Below are 23,258 nucleotides of genomic sequence, written 5' to 3'. Positions count from 1 at the left end.
AGCGGTAATCTGTAGGTTTTAAAGGCTCTTCTTGCCATTATTTTACTTTGAAAGGTGATTTAACGGCTCATTGAGAACGCAGACATTTATAATGTTCTTTGATGAGCAGCATGAAGTGGAGCATAATAACATTTAATCCAGAGTCATGAAGATTGAGATACGCCACCGGAAGTAACGTGACTTGCAGATGATAAACAGATATAAATGCAATTCTTGTTTTAATATATTATGCTGGGTTAAGTCAGCTGTTAAACTACGACTGTAAACGTTTAATCAGCATCGTCTTGGTGTTAAATAAAACAACCCAATAGAACTAACTTGCAACCCAATAGAACAATGAACGGAAGTTAGGCCTACCGCAGAAATATCAGCTCAAGAGCAATAGTGTTTCATACAGTTTCATTTAATCTTCTTTGCTATGATGAAACAAGGAACAATAACAATATAAATTATTAAGAGTGTTATTGTTATCCAAGGTAGTAATTAAAAAATATGCCTTGTAGGCATCTGTGCAGCCTTTGTTCCAGCAGAAGTTTTTTTTTTTTAACATATTAACAGTTCCAACTATTCTAGTGAACGCAACTTGACCATGTATCTTTCCACCTTTCTGAAAAAAAAAAAAACCCTTATGTAAATTGTTGTAGGCTATAGCATGACATGACAATAGCAGGTGTTCATTGCTCCTATGTTGTTTGTGATATCCTTTGCTTTTCCTTATGTTTTTTTTCTCTCTCTCTCCATGATTGGAATACTATATCCATTGTATCATGACCTATATGACTCTTGCTCTTTGCTTGACACATACGTGTGACGAGATTCATAAAAGTTTCATATTATATAAACCTATCTGCTGATTCTCTTTGCATCAGTCTTGAATACAGGGGTCATGTACTGTATATACCAAACCCTTTAAGTCACATATGGAATTTTGTATTGTTTTATTTTAAAAGATCAGTTTGTTAATTTCTCATGTTCAAGTTCAGTAAATTCAGTAACACCTGACATGCAGAAGTAAATGCCTATATGCACATCTTGATCTAATTTAGATCTGAAACAGAAATAAGCCCACAGTCATAAGTATTGCTAAGGCATTTCAGATTAATCTTATGCAGAAAATGAAATGCAATTGGTATACATTTTGTGCAAGTCTACAGATACCTTTTTTTGGATTAAAGTGTCACCATTCAGCATGTTGTGACGACATGAGCCACTGAGTTAATTTGATCTCTCATAAACAAGCAAAACTAATACTGCCACCTTCTCCAGCGCCTCCTTCATTAATATAGAATAAGAATTAATCAGTATTATATAATCAGATAAAAGTATTCATAAAATAAATTGAGGAACAATGAAAAAGCAGAGTGGTGCAAGTAAAAAGGTAATTAATTTACATGTTTTTAAAAATCCCACACACGTATAAAGTGTAATATAGCTCAGCAATTATTTAATTTGTGACTGAAAAAAGGGTTTACTAGAGGTTTTAACTAATAAGTGAAAAGCACAAGGAAATAGGAGGCATTTATGTGAGAAAATATTACATTTACAGAATCACATATACTGAATGTAGGCCTATATCAGCACAGAATAAATCAGATGGTTTATATTGTCATCACATACAATCTATTGACTGAATAAGAGAAATGTGTAACTGTGAGGGACACTTTTAGGATACTCTTTAAAAAAAATTACCATTTTAAAAATGTCTGACATTCAAAATATGAAACCTTCCTGCGATAGGAACACAAATGTCAGTTTTTTGTGTTTTAGACCTGTATTATCTGATGTACATTTATTTGTATTTAAATCACATTATAGAAAATTGTGAGAATCGTGCATTTGAAATTAATAACATTATTTTTGTTCGGAAGAACAAGTGCAAGTCCCTTTAAGGCTATTAAGAACATAATTCAGCTGATGAACAGACAGGTCTTAAACTATTATGCTAAAGCCTATAAATAACCTGAAATACTACTTGTTTGGTACATTCACAATGACATTTTACATTCAGCCTCTTGAATTTTCACTTCCTTTTTAAGCACACATACTGCATGTAATGTCAGAATAAACATCTCACCGTTACATTGCAAACACAGACTAGAGCATTGCCCTGCTCTAAAATGGATTTCTTTTACAACAGGCAGTGTTATCAAGTTCCAGTTCGAGTTTCAATTACCTCTCCCCTATTCTTCTAATTTGTCTCTCCTTACATTGTTCCCTCACTTGCCATTTATAATAGGAAGACAGTCAAAAACTCGCTCACCAAAATCATTACAAGTATACCCACAAAAGTCTCTTTCCTCTGATCATACTCCGCAGCTTTGAATGGGACAGGCTTTGATGGCCATCAAATAGGTAAATATTCCTTTTTTTTGTTTTTGTTTTTAATCAATCAGCCTCTCTCATCACATCCCCAGTGCAAACTCAGCAAACATACACCATCCATATAACGCAAATACACTCTGTGAACATCCAGTGTCATATATTCACATATTAGTTGGTGCAATTCAGTAACCATAATGACATTCCAGTGAAAAACTCCCTTGTGTTGTACAGAGCAGCAAAAATGCCCTATAAAAGTGCATGAAAAATTTCACTAGTATATTTTAGATTTTTGTAGCATGAGAAAGGTGCACAAAACACCAGCACACTGTAGTTATTGTGCATTCAGAGGCACATGTCATTTGAGGTTCAGTGCTACCTCAGGGGGAGCTCTAGATCCACTCTTAAGATTCTAAACAGCTTATGACAGGCTTTTAGTTTTTGATTTCCAGAATAGACGGGTTGTGGTCCAGAATAGATAAAATTATCTTGTCCATGTATTGCCTGAGTCGGAAGTTTATCTCCTCTTGCTCCTTGAGGGCTTCCATCAACTGTGGGAATCAAAACAAGTTTAGAATGGTATAGGAATGGTTAATTGGACAGGTCTCCAAAATAAAATAAATTAAAAAAAGAAACGTAAAGTTTGCCAAAAATTTTACATTTTGAATGAGATTTGAGAACTACTGAGGAGGTCAAGATTAACACACACATAAAACTTTAATTTTGGCCTGTTCCTCACACAAAGCTATGGACCTTTTTCACATTTCCGGGTTTCTCAGCAGCGGAAGTCGTCATAATTGGGTTAACTTGAAGAGCGGTGAATGGGAGGGTATCACAAATATATTTTTTGCACTCCCATTTGCTCAAATAGCAATAGAAAAAATCCACGATAGTGTTTTCATGACTTTCAATAAAAGGGAAAAAAACAGAGACTGATAACGGCAGTCAGAAGAGAGAACGATGTCAAATTTACCATCCATCCCATAGACGCTGCATTAGAAACACTCTCGCATTAGCGTAAACTAGTTTTTTTGTAATTTGATGCAAGGTAATACAATACAAAGAATAGTGTTATAAATGTACATACATTTATAAAAAAATACAAATATGAAAAACTTTAGAGGATTTATGATGCTGATGACCGTTAAACACGTCATCACAGTCTTGTGAAAAGGGTCCATTGGCTGTTTCAGAAAACTTTTGTCCCAGTAATGCTAATGAACATTTCAGAACATATTGTATTTTATTTCTCCTTTCCTCAGAACATTAGTAGGGTTTGGTTTTTATTTGTTTTTTTTTCTCCTCCACTGGAATGGTATGAAGGTGAGTAAATCACGCAACTTTCATTTTTGGGTGAACTATTCCTTTAAGTACCTCACAAAATTAATTTATTTTGTTTATATTGTATATGGCACCAGAGGCCCTTTTCAGAGAACTTTCCAGAAAAAATAAATAAAATAAAACATGCTTCATACTGTTCTATTGCTTACTGGTACACATTAAAAGGTGTTTTTATTTACAGACTTCCACTAGTATTATCCAGTTTTATCAGTACATCATAGTCATGTACTCTTTGTTTAAAATATTCAGAACAAAGTCCTCTACTTCTCTTACCTGATCGCGGGAGGCATGATCAATCTCCATGGCCAGAGACTGCGCTTTTGTCTGTGTGGCAAACAGGTTTTTGGCCTCATGGAGGCTCAGACTGAGAAGCTGACCATTTAGATCTTCATTCTGTTCCCTCAGTTTCTGGTTCTCCTGTGAAAGGAAAGAGGGAGGAGTTACCCCTAAAAGATGATCCAGAAGTTATCCTGCTTTTCCTTTTCCTTATTGTGGCCTTATTAACTGAAACAAGAGAGCTGGTTAGCCAGCTTCTGCTGGCAAAAGAAAGCAGTAAATGATGGTAATCTGGTTTGAGATGATTATGCAATGACTCTAGATTAGAAAAAAAATTATTAGATCTTCTTATAACAGACATACACAAGACGAAACGCTATATTACTTTATTCCACAATTAGTTCCAGGCCTCTAATTTGATTGTTCAAGCAGTGTCCAAGTGCGCTCATAGTATAATAACACCAGGTATGAAGTATGTGAATGGAGTTTTGCATGGGTGAGTGTTTTTTTAAGGCTGAAGCAACAGTGGAGTGAAGGAAATGGAAAATTAGAGTAGTATGAAAACAGAAAGCTTTGAGAAACATGGCTGTAACTCCGCTGTGGGCAAGAGGTGATATTGATGATATTTAGCGTAATAGCACTTCAATGGTATTTTGTAGTTATCCCCTTCTTTTCACAGGAACATGAAACTACAAAATCTACAATCTACAAAAAAGTGTGTCTATATTAGATGTTAAGTGAGAAGGCATGTCAGCCTGGCAGATAATCTGAAAATAGACTCCTTGTGAATGAACACATTAGTGGTTAATTAAATGATATTAAGTCTGCACAGGAATTACAGTTTACCATCAGACTCGGACAGAGTCGTGCCCGAGCAGACACAAGCTGCTGGAGGTCAAAGGGCATGTCCTTGGAAATGCTCCTCTGCATATACACAGAGTAAACAAGATTAAATAAGAGACAGGTGATTAAAAAAAAATGTTTATTTTGGTTTCACTGTTTTATGGTGTTCTCTTTGCTTTTTAAAACAAAAAGTGGAGACTGTGTCTGAATTACGTTTACAGCCTTTCCTGGAGGAACCACTGTTCCAGTTATTATATCACATCCAGCTCCAAGAGGTTGAAAAGTAACATTTATAAAGAAAGAAAGAAAGAAATGTTTTTTTTTTTAAATATATGCATAGTTTTGTGTGAAAATGGAAAATAATTAGCACTCATTCTGTTTCTCAACAGGAACTACCGTAGCCTACGCCATAGGAAATACACCTGCTAAAAGATCAAGTTGCCAGTTTTCCATCTCTCTCACCTGTTTTAGTCTCTTGACCTCCTGTTCCAACTCACTCTCACGTGTTCGAGTGCTGTATTCTGATAGGCTAATGGAAGATCTGCGGCCACGCCCCATTCTTTCTGCCTCCAGCTTGTATATTTGGAGGTGCTCCAGTTCTCGCCGAAGGTCCTCAATTAGCTGAACATAAACGAAACAGAAAAATCACTAAGCTACTGAACTGACAACATTACTATTTTATATTTGCCAGTCAAGTACACGAGTGCTGTATAGCCTTTAGGCAGAATAAAACAAAGGTAGCTCTGGACTAAATGAATAAATTAATTTCAATATACTAGTGAATAGAATATGCTTCTTAGTCTTCTCTATGCTTGAGTAACTTCCTCTCAGTGTTTGACTTGTATGTGGTTTTTAAGTACACAATCCATTTAAGCCTGAGATCAACTAAAGTTGCCCAAGGCTCTGCCACTCTTTTCTATCTCTAAATATTTTTGGGTGACCATCTTAAAACAGTTGACACACAAGTAGAAAACCTTAGCTTTTGACAGTTTGCTGAATAATTTTACTGTTTCGCTGCCCTTTCTGAAATTTACTGTACATTTTTACCCACTGGAAACTTTAGCACACGGCCTTACCTCCTGCATGGTATCCCTTTCCCTCTGAAACTCATTTCTGTTCTGCCGTAGCTTGTCCATCATCTTCTTGTACAGATCCATCTCATCCTTCAACCGCAAGCTTGTATCCTCCAGCTTATCCGTCATCCGCTGTCTCTCCTTTACATACACAAACAAACAAAAAATTTATGCATACAGTCAATTAGGTCAATTACAGGTCACTTATTTATCTGTACAATCACTATTGGGTCATTTTTTGTGACCCAATATTTAAAAATAAGTTTGATGTAATAATATTTTATTAAAACAGATACCATCAAAGCTTTGGTTTGTTTGTTTTGTTCATTTATTTATTTAATAATTACCTATGAGCACTTCTGGTTCTGGGGACATTTAGAAAACTATTTTTAAATACTTTACTACTTTCATAATCATATGTTCATGTTGTTCTTTTTTTTCAGTTTCAAACCCTTTCTGCAATCTCAAGCCAACATGCATTTTTTTTTTTAGAATAATAAAATGTGAATTATAGAATTGTACAGAATATTTTTTTAATATTCCTCCTCTGAAAATAAGATGCATGTAGCTTTCATCATTTTGAAAGAGTGAGAACTCCCAGAGATAGCTTTGCAATATTAACAGGCGTGAGGAATTAATTTTGTTTTAAACATTTAAACAAACAGTGCCATTACAAGCATTTGCACATCCTCGTTCGCATCTCCTTCACCTTAAATCAAAATGGTAAATTTCCTCCATTTTCTCCTAAAAAAAAAAAAAAAGCCAGTTACTGTATAATAAAAATATCTTACCTCATCCAGTTTCTCTGTCTGGGATTTCAGTCTGTTCATGCTTATTGCCATCTCTCCATTTTCCTCCTCTAGCTGGTGTACTCTGCCAGTGGGAAAAATTAAATAAAAACAAGCCATCCATCATACTCTTGTAATAAGCCTCCACCTTCCGCCCTGAGAATGAAAAATTCTAGATGAAGATTTCTGGATGAAATATCAGGGCCTTCAGTGGCTCAACTGTCACTCTTCTGTGTAACAATCTGAGACTGCTTTTTTTCACCTTAAAATGAAATTAAAAGCATTATACTGCATGACAAAACAATAGTATTATTAATATTTTTGCCCTGTTTTCCAATAATAAAAAAAAAAAATCTAAACATTGAAGATATACAACTTTAATTCTAAATCAAATTTGCTTTCAAAACCACAGTTGTTTTGTTGTTTCTTAAACCACAGGCAAAGCATTGTTCTTGTTTTAACCGTGTTTAGTTAGATTTATTAAAAATGTTTAGATAATTTTACTGGAATTGCAGTTCTGGTTTTGAGATGAGCCAACCTATTTGTGAGCAGCTCTATCTGTGTGTTTTTGTCTTTCTCCAGTCGGCTGTAGGCCTCTCTGTGTCTCCTGAGCTCCTCTTCCATCATGCTCTCCGCTCTGGTCTCCTGGTCTTTTAGCTGCTCCTCCAATTCGTGAATCCTGTTGAAGCACAGTCTTCTTCATCATCATCATCATCATCATGCATATTTGTCAGTCCTGCTGAGGCCCACTTTGACCTTTTAGCATTTAGCAAATGCAAAACTTTTGTTAGGACTATTTTCATGGAAGGTTTGCTAGTGGAAAGAATCTGCTGTTTAAAGAGACAAGTATGCAAATACATATGCATATAACATAGTTCCAATGAAATGAACTTTGTCTGAAGAGTGGGTGGGTGGACTTTGAGTATCAATTTACCTGTGAACCAACTGTATGTTTTCCTGTTTCAGCTTCGACTTCACATCCCCGTTCATCAGAATCTCATTTTCCAGCTCTGTCACTTTTTTGTCCAAGTACCTCACCTGTAACAAAGTTAGAATATATGCAAATCTTACTATCACTCGAAGAACAGCTCTGAATTAGTAGTCATTTCTGAACCAGTTTAGTCTGAATGACTGTCAGCACTGAAACATAACCCCTGATCTGCACATTCCAAAGAGAAAAAAAAAGCTTTGCAACAACAGTACAGGTTAAGAGCTTGAAAAGCGTTTGTGTGTACAAACCTATAGTGATCCTGTTTCAACTTTAAAAAAAACAATGTTTTCTTTTTTTTTTTTTTAAACTATAAGCACTTTTGGCTCTGAGGACGTTTAGACACTAACTAGTTTACTTAATGTGTGTGCTAACAAGGTCCAACAGTGGACATGTATTGCAGCTGAATTCTGTAATTTTTATGAAACATCATAATCCATTTTTTCCACCACTCAAGTATCTTGAATTATGTACTTATGTTTGTGTATTGCATTGTATTTTGTGGTGAAATTACATTTCAATGTAATATTTGTGGTGTTAGTTGACTCCTTTTTTTAAGGCAAAATTATACATACAGTGTGTGTGTGTGCACGTATTTTATATTATTTATATCTATATCTATATATATCTATATATATATCTATATATATATATATATATATATATATATATATCTATATATCTATATATCTATATATATATATATATATATCTATATCTATATATATCTATATATATCTATATATATCTATATATATATATATATATATATATATATATATATATATATATATATATATATATATATATATATATATATATATATATGACCCTGGACCACAAAACCAGTCTTAAGTCGCTGGGGTATATTTGTAGCAATAGCCAAAAATACATTGTATGGGTCAAAATTATACATTTTCTTTTATGCCAAAAATCATTAGGATATCAAGTAAAGATCATGTTCCATGAAGATATTTAGTGAATTTCCTACTGTAAATGTATCAAAACTTAATTTTTGATCAGTAATGTAGAAATATCAATTTCGAAAAATTGACACTTATGACTGGTTTTGTGGTCCAGGGTCACATATACATGTATAACAATTTTTAAAAAAGTCATATTTTAAGATTGAAAGTCTGTGTCTGGAAAACACTAAAATCTATACATAAAGGCAATGAAGAGGTAGAAAAGTTTCCAAGACAGTTAGTTTAATTAAAATCAACCCTTAGGACATAACAGTGCACACCCAGACACAGACAAAATCCAATTTAAGTCAGCAGCATCATCTGGACCCATTTGACCCCCTGCATTAAGAAGCTTACACCTACGGATGTGATTTCCTGAGCGCAGGTCAGGACTAAGTGTGTGTTTAATAAGACACTCCAAAGATAGACTGCATTGGTGATGCAGTCTTCAGGAAGGAAGTGAGTGTACTGTGAGGGGATTTTACCTTCTCAGTAATGTCTATTTCACAGGAGTCAATGCTGTCATGGAACAAATCCTCTGTGCTGCCGTTACTACTGCTGAGGTTACTGTTGTGGAGCAGCTGCCTGTTGAGCCCAAAATACACACATAAACAAGATAATTTAATCATAAAATACTATAATTCATCACAATTGTTTCATCCCACGCCACACCAGTTCATTTTGTGCATCCTCAGCATTCAGATCCCATGCTGACAGCTATATTTTGCAAGAGTAACGTCCCACTTACCTCTCTGCTCAGACCTATGGATGGATTGGACTACACTGCAGCATCAATACTTGCAAACTACATTACCCATGCTGCATCACAGCAGCAGACCACTCATCCATTCTATGAATCCATATTCCATGCCTGAGCATCTTTAGGAGCACTGCAGTGACGAGGGAGAGAAGGGACTGACCAATACAGGCATTGCGAGAGCTGGTGCAGTGTCCGATCCAGTCGACACACCCACACAGAACCAAACAGCACTCGTCTAAAAGACACAAGCGCATGCGCAGGCACGCACACTATTCTCTTGTCCCACTTGCATTAGCCTCTGAGAGCCGTAATCTTGCGTGTGCACAAATACACATTCACATAACTCTGTCGCTTTGTTTTATTGCTGTGTGTCATTCTCAATACAGCAATGACTTCGCACAAGAGAATCCATTATATAAATTACACACATCGGTCTCTCTCTGTGACTCTGCTTTATTCCTCTCTCTTACACTCAGGTCAGCTGTGGCAGGCCACTTTCATCTTGTCACTGTGATTTAGAGGAGGAGACCGGTTGCCAAAGGGCCAAAAAAAAAAAACTGCCATTCACCCACACAATTTTTGTCACCCAGCGTTTACACTCCCACGCAACATTTGATCAGATTCTTGCAATTAAACACAAAGGGAACTGTCTAGAGCAGTGATTCCCAACCAGGGGTATCCATACCCTAGGGGTTTCTCAAAAGATTTTTAAACAAAGTGTGTACGTTTTGTATTTGTATGCAGAAGATAGTTCCAGCACAGTGTATATTATAAATATAGGACACACTCTCTTCTTCACAACAATGCTAAGCTCTCTCTATCGAAAATCATTCAGCAGATACAACTGGTGTAGTAAATTCAGTAAAATAAACACAGATTGCTTATTTCTCAAATTGTATCAGCATGGGTGCAATCACTTAAGTCAACGTGAATCTTCAATAATAAAACATAATTCAACATAACCCCAACTATACCACAAACCATAACATTCTAAGTCTGGAACCTCAATGAAAATCTAAATTTAATATCTATAATATTAATAATGAATCATTTTCAAGCAGATTTAGACTCATGAGAGACACATATATGGTTACATATTTCATTTTACAACCATAAAAAGGAAATGGTGTTCTCAATCGCAATCGACAGACTTCACACCATATTTAAATGTATGCTGATATGAAGAACACATTTCTGATTTGATGTGACCTTACTGAGGGGCTGTTGGGGTACATAAGCAAATACTGGTCTAGAGCACATATTTAGCAAATTTCCACTGCTATGTGCTTCTATTCTATTGTAAATCTTCAGTTGACTTATTAGCTTAATAAGCTTTAATAAGATAATAAGCTTTCACAAAACCATCTCAATTAGAATAGAACTGACATTCCTTTCCCAAGCTGTCTTCACACTGTGTTTAATATTGCTGGCTTAATATTGATATCACAACTTCATATAACATTTATTTAACCACAGGAGGGGCTCACAGTCAAAGCAGTGAGGGAGTTGGAAACAAACACAGTAATGATTAACAGCAGCATAGACTACACAAACAAACACAGAGCATAGCGATATTGAATGACCTACCTTCCAAATGCAGTGCTGGAGATTTTTCTGTTTGGGCTGGAAAACAAACAAAGGAGAACTAATTAGAACTTCAATATATATTAGCAGGTGTAAATCCCTCAGTTTGATATTTGTGAAAATGTATTTCTTTTTCAACAATTGTTCAGTAAAACATATATTGTATATTTACTGTATATATGAGGGTTGGTTTGCATGGTTTGTAGTTATTGTTGAACTTATATTTCCCATGTTTTTATAATAACTTGTATAACAAAATTGAATGGTTGAGTTTGATAAATGCATCGGATGCTACACTTGTATAAAAATGAAGAGAATTGGGATACACTTTAATTTTAAGGTGTCCTTGTTACAGTGTAATTATACATTTAAGTACTGAGTAATATTAAATAAAAGTATTGAATAAAAGTAACCACATGTACTTACTCTATGGTTAGGATTTGGCTTATGGTTACTTGCATATAATTATGCATAATTAAGTGTTACTATAATAGTAAGTACATGTAAGGACACCTTAAAAGAAAGTGTTACCGAAAATTGTTATTGATTAAGCATTACATCTTGCTGAAAATTTGTTAAGAAAAATAATTTAAAAAAAAAAACAGTTCAATAGCAGTTCAAAATATTATATGATTTTAGTCAAGATGTTCAAGTGCTCTGATGTGGATTAGATCAAAACCACCTAATCACAGAGGTGATATAGACATGCTAGTTAATTATATGTTAGATAATAATTCTCTAAACAAAACATTGAGATTTGTGTGTCTGATGATTTTAAAAAACTAATGGGACACCAAATTGTACCTACTTTAGTGGAAAGTTCCAGAGGCTTAATTCTATTTTTGGGCATTTCATTATTTGCACTTAACACAGACTCACTCACAATATATTTGCATATAGCGTTGGCACTGACACGAACGTCAGTTCACATACCTCCAACCTTAACAAAGCTCACAAAAGGTCTTTGAGTTTGTTACATAGCTCAAATATACAACTGCTACTTGAGTAAAAGTTGCAGTGGAGAAGAGAAGAGATCAACACAACAAGAGCAGAAAGCGTGAATGTTAATGGTTTCTTTTCTATAAGACTGCTCAAGTCTTCACCATCCACTCAAAATTCAAATATTAATCATTTCTATGGGAAAGCACATAGTAAAGTTTCATACACAAAACTCTCTCCTCTCTCTCACACACAGAGTTATTGCAGACATAGCTTTTCTAGCAGTGACAGAATGAGGTGTGAACTAATGCATTTCTTGAAGCAGCCTGCTGACAGGGCATTTAGCTTTCATTCCTCCTCTCTGTCCCAAAGCCCATCCTGTCATTTTTTCTTTCTTTCCCCTCTATAGTATGACACTCTCTTCACCAAAATCCCTCGGTCAGTTCCTATTTCATCCTCTGTTTTGAGAGGCTAAGAAATGAGAATCTAATTACAAGCCCTCTCAAAAGAAAAAAAAAAATTGTTAAAGCAAACTCACTGGAAATTGGCAAGGATGAAGAAAAGACAAGAACAGTATCCAAAGTATCCAAAGCCTCAGAAGGGTTTGCTTGTTGTTCATGTGTTGTTTCATGTGGATGTGAGTGAGAATGATACAGAGACAAAGAGAGATGGCAAAATACAATGCGCAGAGTCAGATGTGTGATTGTGTGTGTAGCTCACTTCCCAATGCCTAATAAAGCTTTAATGGGCTCTAAAGTGGTGGGCTGAATGATGTATGGAAAAGGAAGTGAATCATTAGCAGTGCAGAGAGACTGCACCAAGATATCAAAGCTCCTCCACCTCAGCTGTGTTCTCATGTACTCACATTAACTCCTTGAGGAACACTCTGCCTCTATTACACTGTTGCTTTAATCTTGTCTATTGTAGCCCACAGGAAGACAATGTAGAACTGATAAACACTAATCCTCTCAAAGCGCCTCTAACGTGGTTTCCAAGCCACTAAAAGTTTATTTCCCAGATGTGAGGGGTCACTCCTTTTACATTACTGAAGAAAAAACTAGACAAGTCAGTATTCACTTAACTCTTATTTCAAAGGTTGAACTCTAACAAGTCTTCCTGAAGGTGTATGATGAACCCATCTGGGTGAAAAAGTATTTTATAACTTTATCTTTCAGATAACAGATGTAAACTGCAGTACCTGTTGGTTTTGAGGTTTTTCAGCCTGTTCTCCAGGTCATTGAGCAGACTGACCCTCTTACAACACTGAGAGCAAAACACATCCATCCGGTCACCAGCAAGGCGCATCTTCCGAGGAGTCTGACCAGCACTGGAGGAAACAGTGAGAGGGAGACAAGGTCAAACACATTTATTGCACACCAAATGTGCTGTGCATTCTGAAAACATTCAGTCTAAGCAGAATGTAGAAAAAAATACTATACAATAGTGAAAACGAAGGAAGCCAAAAATAAAAAGTGAGAATCTCTAGTAAGCCAAGTCTGATAAAAATCTCCCCAACAGAAGCGTCTTACCTATTCAAACATGTCTCAGTTATTTGAGCTAAGTAGATTGAGGCGGTAATAGATTGTGTACAAATATAAAGCATTTATATGACTAAAAAAAAACAAAAAAAACATTTTACTTCTGGAATATAATATGATTTACAACCAGATATGCAAATTAGATGACAGAACATGTATCATATGAAGCAGATGACCTTGTTTAATTTGATATATACTACAAATCAACATCTACCTGACATATAATGGCTATTAAATTAAATTAAGATATAGAAGAAGGTAGTGCTTTTGGGGGTTTTGGGGGACAGGTAAACATGTTTAGAACAAGTAAAATTGATTTAAAAAAATAAATGCACAAAAATGGTTTTCTACTCTGTGCTAAAAAATAAAAAAATATTTTTGACATTGCAAATCCAGCCATTTGGATAGTATGTCAGCACTAAAAAGAACCATAATGCTGTATCCCTTGTGAGTGAAAAAGTTCCCACAGTCAGACAGTTCCATCCACTAATACAGTCACTAACATATACAAGCTGAAAGAAATCTTGTGTAATGAAGGCAGATATCTGGATTTCTAAACTAATCATCCTTTCATTTTAAGGAAAATCCCTTTGAAAACAAGCTTTGGGGCAGTCAGAGGGAGAGACAGTACTGTTGTGGTTAAAATAATAATAATTAAATAAATAGTAATAATAATGAAAACCTTTGGAATACACACACAGACACACCTAGAGGAAACAGAAGATCCCAGATCTGAACATCCATTAATGCGGATCTCATCATCTGGACAGGGGCTGCTAGGATTGTAGTCTCCATCCTCTCCTTCTCCATAGTCCTCAAACTGCTCCTCATTTAATGAGGCAGATGAACGTGTAGAATGATTAGAAGTCTCAGAGCGATTATACATCTGACCACACCTTGAGGAATGAGAGAGGAAATGGAAATTAAAAAAAGCATTTATTTTGACTTTGTTTTTTCCCTTAATATCAATGAAAGCAATAATTATTCAATTCATTTGCAAATCCATAAATTCAGTCTTATTTGCACAAGAAAACATGATAAAAGCACTCACTTTTCTCCTGGGAGGCAAAGCCCAATCCCTTCCTCTTTTTCTCCAGTTCTCCCTCCATCCGATATATCTGACGACAGAGTGCTGTCTACTGCACTGTCTCTGTCCGACTCTCTCTCCACCCCTCTGCTTTCCTCACCCTCCTCATCCTCAAGCACTGGACTCTCTGGGCACTCCTGGATGGACATGATAACTAATAGCCCGACCTGTCCTCACTGTACTGTCAAAAGCAAAAGACATTAAACTGTTAGAACAGTCACACAACACCTAACCTGCGTTACAAAAGAATAGAAACAATTATGAAAATATGAACGCATGGATGTCTGCCAGGGATAAAATCTCTGGGAGTGACGACTGCATTTATTTATGATAATCACAGCCATATTCTGGTCCCTCACAAGCTAGTGACTGAACAATTTAGGGACACAACAAAGAAAAGAAAAATATTTTAAAAAATAATGTAAAATATGTAAACATTCTTTGTATTCATACAGGTTTTTATACTGTTTTGAAAAATGTTTACACTGTTTATGTAACTAAAACTTATTTAGGTAATAACCATCAAATTAAATTTATTTAAGGTATAACCATCAAATAGAAATCATTAGGGCTGCAACTAACGATTATTTTAATAATCGATTAATCTGTCGATTATTTTTTCGATTAATCGATGAATCGGATTTAAAAAAACAAAAAAACAAAAAAAAGCATTCATTTCCAACCCTTTATTCAAAAACAGAACTAAAATCTTTAGAAAGTGCACAAACATGTTGCTCCTTGAACATCCCTGAGCTGTTATAATAATAATAAAATAAAATAAAAATGGACTAATACAAAAAACATACACATGTATGCTTTACATCTGCCAAATATATAGACTTTTTGGGGTGCAAAAATTAAATAATTTAACAACACTGCGTCGTTAGCGTTGGTATTGTATCAGACACCTGCACTTAACATTATATGAAAATCAAGCTCAAATGGAGTTAATAATGTTTTTGACCAGAGAATGACGGAGATGGAGTGTTTTGTCTGTCGTTAGAACGGCTGTTATGCAGTGCATAAGTGCATTAAGTGCATTATGCTTTCATCAACTTTACAGGTTATATAACTTTGATTGTAGCTATATGGGCGCTTAGTTTTTCTTGTTGTTTAATACACTTGGCCAAAATCTCAAATTAAGCGCTTATGCACATAATGCACAGGATATTTAAAACGTATATAGACAGCAAATAACTAATTCTTCTCCACTCTTCAAACACACAAAAACATTATCCTTTACTGACATAGTGTTTGAGTAAAGAAAACGCTGTACTATTCAAACACCAATTATTTATTCACCCTTGCATTGCGAAAAAGCAGAGATCTCGTCTTCTCCAGGCTGTGCGCGGCGCGTCAATCTGAACGGAGGCGGGGTGAAGTTACGAGGTCTCGCTGAGAGCTCGATGATCCAATGGCGTTACAGTTTTACTGACAAGTTATTTTAATGCTTATCATTGGTTTACTATTTTTAAAACTCTCTGATTTAAAATAATAAAACGAATTATAAGCGACTCAAGTTGGATAATTTTTCACAGCACCTGACTGGGCTAGGGTATGGCAACTGCCATACTCTGCCATACGCAAACGCCGCCCCTGCTCCCACACCTTGGATGACTTGGGTCGCACGGATTTCTCTGCCTCCGCCATGTATCTTTCCTCTACCTCCGCTCGTTTTTTTTTTGTTTTTTTACTTTTGTTTTTATTTATGAGGCGCCAAACTCTGCTAGCATCCGTGCGCGAGAGAGACCGAGTGTGTTCACTCCGCTCCGCTCAACTAAAGTTTTTTTTTTTTTTAATAATCAAACGTCTCCGCGTCGCGCGACACAACGAATCGATTATGAAATTCGTTGCCAACGCTTTTAGTAATCGATTTTTATCGATTTAATCGATTCGTTGTTGCAGCCCTAGAAATCATAATCATTATATTCCAAAAAGTTTTAAATGTATTATTCAAGGTTATCACAAATAATGTTTTTACAAATATCATTATGTTTCAGAAACATATTGACCTTGATACGGTCATGTGGTTAATAAGTCAGGGGTCTCATCTAAATCAATTTTATGTTGTTGTAACATTTTTTGTAGCATTTTTATAAAAAATAAAGGAATGCGATACTTTATATGTTTGTTTTTTTTTCTACAATGTCATTCTTTTAATGAGGCTTTTTTATTCATTGTGTTATCAGGAAAGTTGTATCACCCTGAAACTGATTACCGAATAAAGAAAATAGAAGAAAGAAACAGAAGGAAGGAAGTAAACTGCTTGTAATATGTCTTAGCGTGGAAAACACAGAAGGAAATGATGAAGGAATCTTTAACGTGACAGACCTACAACAAAAACAAAAGCTACATGGCTAAAATGGGTCAGGCACCAATGTTCCTCCTTTGCAGAAGAATGGACAGAACTGCAAAATTGCAATCTCTTCCCAATTTTTAATCAATAACTCACTGCTTCTGTGGTTTACCAAACTGGCTCTACAACTAACAGTCACTTTTGTAAGTTGAGCACACAGCAGGTGGGTGTGCGTGTGTGAGAAAGAAAAAAAGAGCTCTTTAGTATTCTGTTGTGCTGAACATGAGGGGGCAGGGATACAAAATGCCAGTGTGTGGTCAGGCTGCTTGAACAGTGAGTGGTCTTACATACACAGAAGCAGTAAGAATGCACAAACACACACACACAAACAAACACAAAAAGCATTTTTTCTCCCACCTTCTTTCTCACACACAAAACAAACACACACTTTTCTCAAATGTTGTGTCATAGAACAAAATCAAAACAGGTCAATCAAAATAGGTAATTATGTGCCCTTGTATTTGTGAATGGATCTCCTCCTCCACAATATGATCTTTGGCTGTCTCATAACAGCAGGGTATGAGTATGCGTACCTACTGTATGTTTGAGCACCCGATTATAAATGCACACAAATCGCTGCAACTTGAAATATTACATTCAAAGCCCTGCAGGAAGCTCTTACATAAACGATGCCAACTTCCATTGTAAATGCTAGAAAGCGATCTGTACATGCGCACACTGAATGCTTTATTATGCATGTGTGAAACACACAAAAGGCAATAGCATTTCACAGTGCAATGCCCCTTCAAAATAATATTACATAATGGTCTCCAAAATAATTTTAACATTCAGAAAAAAAGTGTATTTTTCAGATGTTGAAAACACTTGTCATTTGCAGGCATTATGTAATCCCGTACTAAGACAATATGCCATACATGAAACTGAAAAGGCATGCTGTCTGAAAACATGTTCTTTATGAACCTCAGACACCTGACATGACTGTACACAATTAACAATTGTGTTCGTTATGACATAGATTTACAATGTGTACTCTAACATGAGGAAAATGGTTTCACATCTTTCATGTTCTCATCTCATTATTTTCCCAGCTGTCATTGAGTACAATATCTAAAACTATTTCCAACACAAACACAATGTGAAGTATTGAGAAACTGTGAAGTAACAATGACTTATTGTCTAGTCAAAGACGTGCGAGTCTTCCTCCAGTCCACTTAGACAGATGCATTAAGAAGTCACAAACATACCACCCACCAGCTACTATATAATATTTTAATGGGTTTCAGCAAACAGCTTCAAGGCCACTGTGGGCAGCTGTTTCATGAATACAGTAAGCAAAACTAAAAGAGGCCAAATTAACCATTTGAACATGTACGGTTAGCAAGCATGATCTAATTTAGACAGAAAGCAGGAGGTGCACCAATTATTAAATGACTCGAAACCAGCTGAAGTGAAAAGGAAAAAAAAAAAACTTGTCACTGGATTCAAACAGAATACTGGGATTAAGTAAGACAAGAAAGCTTAGCAATTACAAACCTCTCCACCTCTTACATCATTCTTAGAGAATTCTCTGTTTCACACAGGGTGAAACACTGCTCCCAAAACAACAAACTGGTTTAGTCGGGTAATTACATGAACGGCAACAACAGAAGCTAGTAAGGTAAACTCATGCAATATCACGAAGGAGAAATTAAAAAAACATAACCCTTCCCCAGGGCAGAATGGGTGCAGCTAAAGACAACTACAGAACCAGTAGTGTACATTAGACCCTTACTAGATACATAGACCCTTTCTGGAATGTGACGTCTCATGTCCGCCCTTGAACCAAAGAGCCCACGGGCCCTGTTCTCATTTCCATCTTATTAACAGCTTATCATCATAGGCTCCATTTAACTGCTCACTGCCTAGAGAATTCATAGCAATCCTCATCAGGCCTCTTTACTAACTTGAATCAAAAGCAAGTTAAATGTGCAACAGCTCTACCCATATAGTGTATACACTCTTCAAACTCTTGGTGAAGTTCATTGGTTTACACAGTCAACGGATGATTTTACCTTGGATTTATATCACTTTTCTTAATCTTTTAGTCTGTAAAGATACACACGCAAAAGTGTGTACACGAGACTGGGTCTACTTGGAGATGTTGTCACATATTAACCTCCAGACTATATCAAGATGTTACTATATCTCAAGAATTGTGAGGTTTTCAAATAAGAGTTAAATAGCACAAATCATTGTTAAAAAATGCTCTTAAAATTTACCATTATAATAGATTGATTGGACATGAGATAACTCAATTATCGAAGGTGTTAGTTAATACACCTTTACATTTCAAGTTGACTAAACTTTTTTGTGAACTGTATGCTTGAAAGTAAAATTCTAATGTGACAATTTGTTTGCATTATTGTAGCTGGAAGTCATTTTTAAGTTAACTCAATAAAACCACACTGGCTTTTTTATTTAAGCAAGCGTCTACTAAAAAAAATCAAAAAATCTTTCCCTGAAGATTTTTACATGATAGATAGAATGGGTCTCAATACAAGGCGATTTCTCATAAATGTCAGGTTGGGGGACAGGTTGTCACAGGCATTGTAAATGTTTCCAATGGTTTGATTTTTTCATATATACACATTTTAAATTTCTACTGTTTCATGAATTAGTTTATAATTGCTTTAGCGCAATAAATTATAATATAAAATAATAATAAAAACAATAATAAGCTTTATAATGGATTGCTTAATGGCAGGTTCCATTGTAACTTAATCCATGTCTTTTCCCTGAACAGAAACAGCGAAAATGTTGAATAGCTTTCTTGTATCCAAAGAATTAAGATATGTCCCAATACAGAAATTCTACATTTCCAAACTCACCTACAAATATTCACTCGAGTAAAATGTAATCCTGGTAGCAAAAACTGAATGCATTACTTTTTGATTATGCCAAACCAAACTGATAATAACCATAATTTACAAGTAACTTTTTGTTTTGTTTTGTTCTTTTTTAAATAAATAAAGGGATAAAAGAAGCCTTTTTCAGAATCACAACAGAATCTGCACTCTATACAAAACCTGACTGTTCTATTAGGCCAAAAGCAGGCTCAGGTGTTTCTGTCACATGAGGAGCGGTTACTATGCTGAGGGATTTCTATTGAATGCTCTTATTTGTAAGCTGTAAGCCCAGAAACTCTTTGGACAATACTAAGCAACCTATGGGAGGTAGCATGATGTCACAGCTAAACTAGCTGCACTACATCTTAAGATAATTCTTATATAAGTCATTTCTCAACTATAATTAAAATATCTATTACACTGGGGAAAGTCAAAGTCTTTTTTATATAAACAGTTATTGTATTTTTTTTTTATAGGTTCACTACAAAAAATGCTTTTCTTACTTAGATTTTTTGTCTTGTTTCCAGCCAAAATATCTAAAAATTCTTAAATCAAGCAAAAACTCACTTAAATTTGACATGTTTTTTCTAAAAACAAGACAATATTTACTTGTCTAGAAAATACTTCTTGATTTAAGAATTTTTAGATATTTTGGCTGGAAACAAGACAAAATCTAAGTAAGAAAAACATTTTTTGCAGTGTTTAAGTGAAACTGATCAGAGATTGTCATTAGAAAAAGGGGAAAATAGTGAGACACAGTATATTCTAATGAGAATATTCAGACCACTGATTCAGGGAAATGCTAAATGTGAAATCATTTTAGGAGACAGGGAGAGGATTCCCAAGAGGCATTTGCACATTGGCACAACTGGGTGTGTTAACAGGCAAGCTGAGATCATGTGTTAGAATTTACTGCCATGTAAAATCTAGTGTCTATTGCCGCATATTCATCTCGACCCGTCTCATGATATTTTCTTATATACTCAAAATCTGGAATCAGCACAGTTTTAGAACAGAAGTGACAAGTGTATTTTCCATTTTTACAATGATTACAGTATAATGTATTATACTGATTCATATTTCTCACTCAGCTGAGGAGACTGTTTCACTCCCACACACACCCAGGAAAAAACTAAAAGATCTGTCAGGGCCGAGCTGATGCACAGGAACCAATGACTCACCATCCTGAGATGCACTGCAATTTTTGCAATCCAAAAAAAAAAAAAAAAAAAACACAACGTGCCCAAACTATGGTTTGTCAATAGCAAAAACTCCCTGTCAAGACCAGGTTTACTTCCCAAATGCATAATTCTCAGATTTAAACAGTGCAACATTTAATGCATCAGCAAAAAAAAATTATATTTATAAACATACTATTTCTGTGTACTGCTATACGTATCTGTATATATGTACAGTGTAGATTGTGCCTGGTTGCTATGCCGATTATTTATTTATTTATTATTTTCAAACATACAGCTGGTCTTTGTTTAGACTCTGCTGTGCAGCTTGTAAAGTGCATCGAAACCTGGACTGTACTAAAGTGTTAACTCAAGCCGAGGGGTTTTGTGTGAGAGATATCATGATACAGAAAACACATAAGGGGATTTCAAGAGTACTTCTAACAGCACAGTTGTCAAAGCCAAAAAAAAGCTACAATTTCTCGAAGCACGTCTGATGCTGAATGTCATGCATATTGAATAAATGTTGTAAGAGTTCTAAATATCAAATTCCAATTTTTTCTTATAAAAAAATGTGACAATTGATTAGTGGTCAATATATCAATTCTGACAGATTTTCAGAGATTTTTTATGCAGGTTGGTGTTTGAATATTTTACACAATACATTAAGTATGTGGAAAGTCAAGTGGGCAGTTAAATTCAAGTATGCCCTGGTCATCGTGTCTATATTTAGCAGACTCAAACTAACTGAGACAGCAGAGAGAAAGAAAAAGAAAGACTGTTTGCAAGGGTGAGGGACAGGTGATATAACAAATGTCAGCAAAATGATAGATAGGAACAGCAGGGCTGCCACACTGTCTCAAACACATTCACATACTTCCATTAACAATTTAACTTTAAAATATGAAGTTAACCATTTAAAAAATCCAATATTAAAGTTAACCAAAATCTGTGTAATGGTGATCTTTCTCCAAAGTCTACTATCAGCAGCAGTTTTAACAGCGATATTTAATTTGTGACAAACTAGACGATTACAATTCTAAGGAAATTATGTGTTTAAAGGTTTCAGTTATGGACCAGATATTTAAGCAACTGACATCCATATTCAGTGACCCTCAAATCATATCTAAAACACTCACCTAGAAGAATACATTTTAAATGACCCGTCATGGCTCAAGCTGGTCAAGTTACCTGATGTGGTGCGTTCTACGTGTTCCAGGAACACGATTATTGTCAATTATATCATTAAGACCTACATTTGTTAGACCAGATTGTGAGATTACAGTCAGTATATTCTAATACTCTAGTCTAGCTTCTACCAATCACTCTCATGAGACCTTCCACATACATCAAGTATATACAATAATTCCTTTTTAAAGGAATTTTTTGTTTTGCAAAAAAGACAATAAAGTGTCAAGGTCAGAAACCACTGCAATACATACTTTGACCTACATATTGATTATGTCTGCTGCTACTATAAATTACTTTTAGGTTTATGCACACACAAGTTGCCAGCTGCCCTCAATTAACAATTAATCTAATTATCAACTGACTGCAGGGCAATCAGACCGTTTAACAATGAGAGAGAGAGAGAAAGAGAGACAGGTGCGACAGAGAACAACAATTAAAAAAAAGACAGTCTAGGCATATTAGTAGTAGTAAAGAATGTGAGACTTGGGGGGGGAAATAAATGAAACGGAGTGTGAGAAGTAACAAAAATGAGAAGGGAACAAGTAAAGGTAATCCACGAGTAAGCAACACAAACATGAAACCCTTGACATCAATTCCTTATATTCCTTAAATCCTTTCCTCCTTCAGTCAAACACAATATAAAGAGCTCCTCTTACCCTGTCTCTCACAGCCGAGTGATCATGATCTCTTCCACTCCTCACAGTCCACTTCTATTATCCACTGTAGTCATCCAACTCAAATCCAGGTGAGGCCTCATCCACTGGTAAGATTCTGTTCAAAGGTCCTTAACTACTGTAATCCACAGCCAAGGAAAAGAGAGAGAATCCTTATGCTGACTACTTTCATATGCTTACTTCTTGAGTGAATCTAACAGTTTCTGAAACTTGTGCAAACACACTGCGCGATTCAGGATTGTTTGACCACACACTCACCCTCTACACACTCACAGAAGCTCTGACAGCAGTTGCTGGTTTCCAGACACTCCTACTCTCCCCTTCTCAATCTCTATGGCTGTTGTCAGGCAACCGGCTTCAGGGGAGGTCCTGTGGGTGGAGCTAAAAAAGCTGCACGCTAGCTCCTGTCTAAAGTATTTGCATATATGCAGGTACACCTAGTCGCTGTGGCAACAACAAGTGCGTTAGTTTGGAAGCTGCGAGGCTTAGGGACTTGAAACATTGCAAAAATT

The 23,258-nt window shown here is 35.6% G+C and overlaps 1 protein-coding gene across 2 annotated transcripts; it reads right to left on the bottom strand.

Moving 5' to 3' along the window:
- Window positions 1-921: 921 nt before the first annotated feature.
- rab11fip4b (RAB11 family interacting protein 4 (class II) b) lies at window positions 922-23,105 on the bottom strand. 2 transcript variants are annotated; one of them, XM_058779703.1, is made up of 14 exons: window positions 23,005-23,105; window positions 22,729-22,864; window positions 14,466-14,682; window positions 14,122-14,310; window positions 13,075-13,203; window positions 10,941-10,976; window positions 9,079-9,178; window positions 7,575-7,678; window positions 7,179-7,319; window positions 6,644-6,725; window positions 5,856-5,993; window positions 5,242-5,400; window positions 3,934-4,077; window positions 922-2,870 (listed from the first exon to the last, which is right to left on the bottom strand). In XM_058779703.1, the coding sequence occupies exons 3-14, from the start codon at window positions 14,648-14,650 to the stop codon at window positions 2,754-2,756; spliced, it is 1,524 nt and encodes a 507-aa protein (XP_058635686.1). In that variant the 5' UTR covers window positions 14,651-14,682; window positions 22,729-22,864; window positions 23,005-23,105; the 3' UTR covers window positions 922-2,753. The 2 variants fall into 2 exon arrangements, with proteins under 2 accessions (XP_058635686.1, XP_058635685.1); XM_058779702.1 differs by having other exon boundaries at window positions 22,729-23,029.
- Window positions 23,106-23,258: the final 153 nt, after the last annotated feature.

The sequence above is a fragment of the Onychostoma macrolepis genome, chromosome 06 (assembly GCF_012432095.1).
Source record: "Onychostoma macrolepis isolate SWU-2019 chromosome 06, ASM1243209v1, whole genome shotgun sequence".
NCBI lineage: Eukaryota > Metazoa > Chordata > Actinopteri > Cypriniformes > Cyprinidae > Onychostoma > Onychostoma macrolepis.
This window is presented reverse-complemented; position numbering and strand designations above follow the sequence as displayed.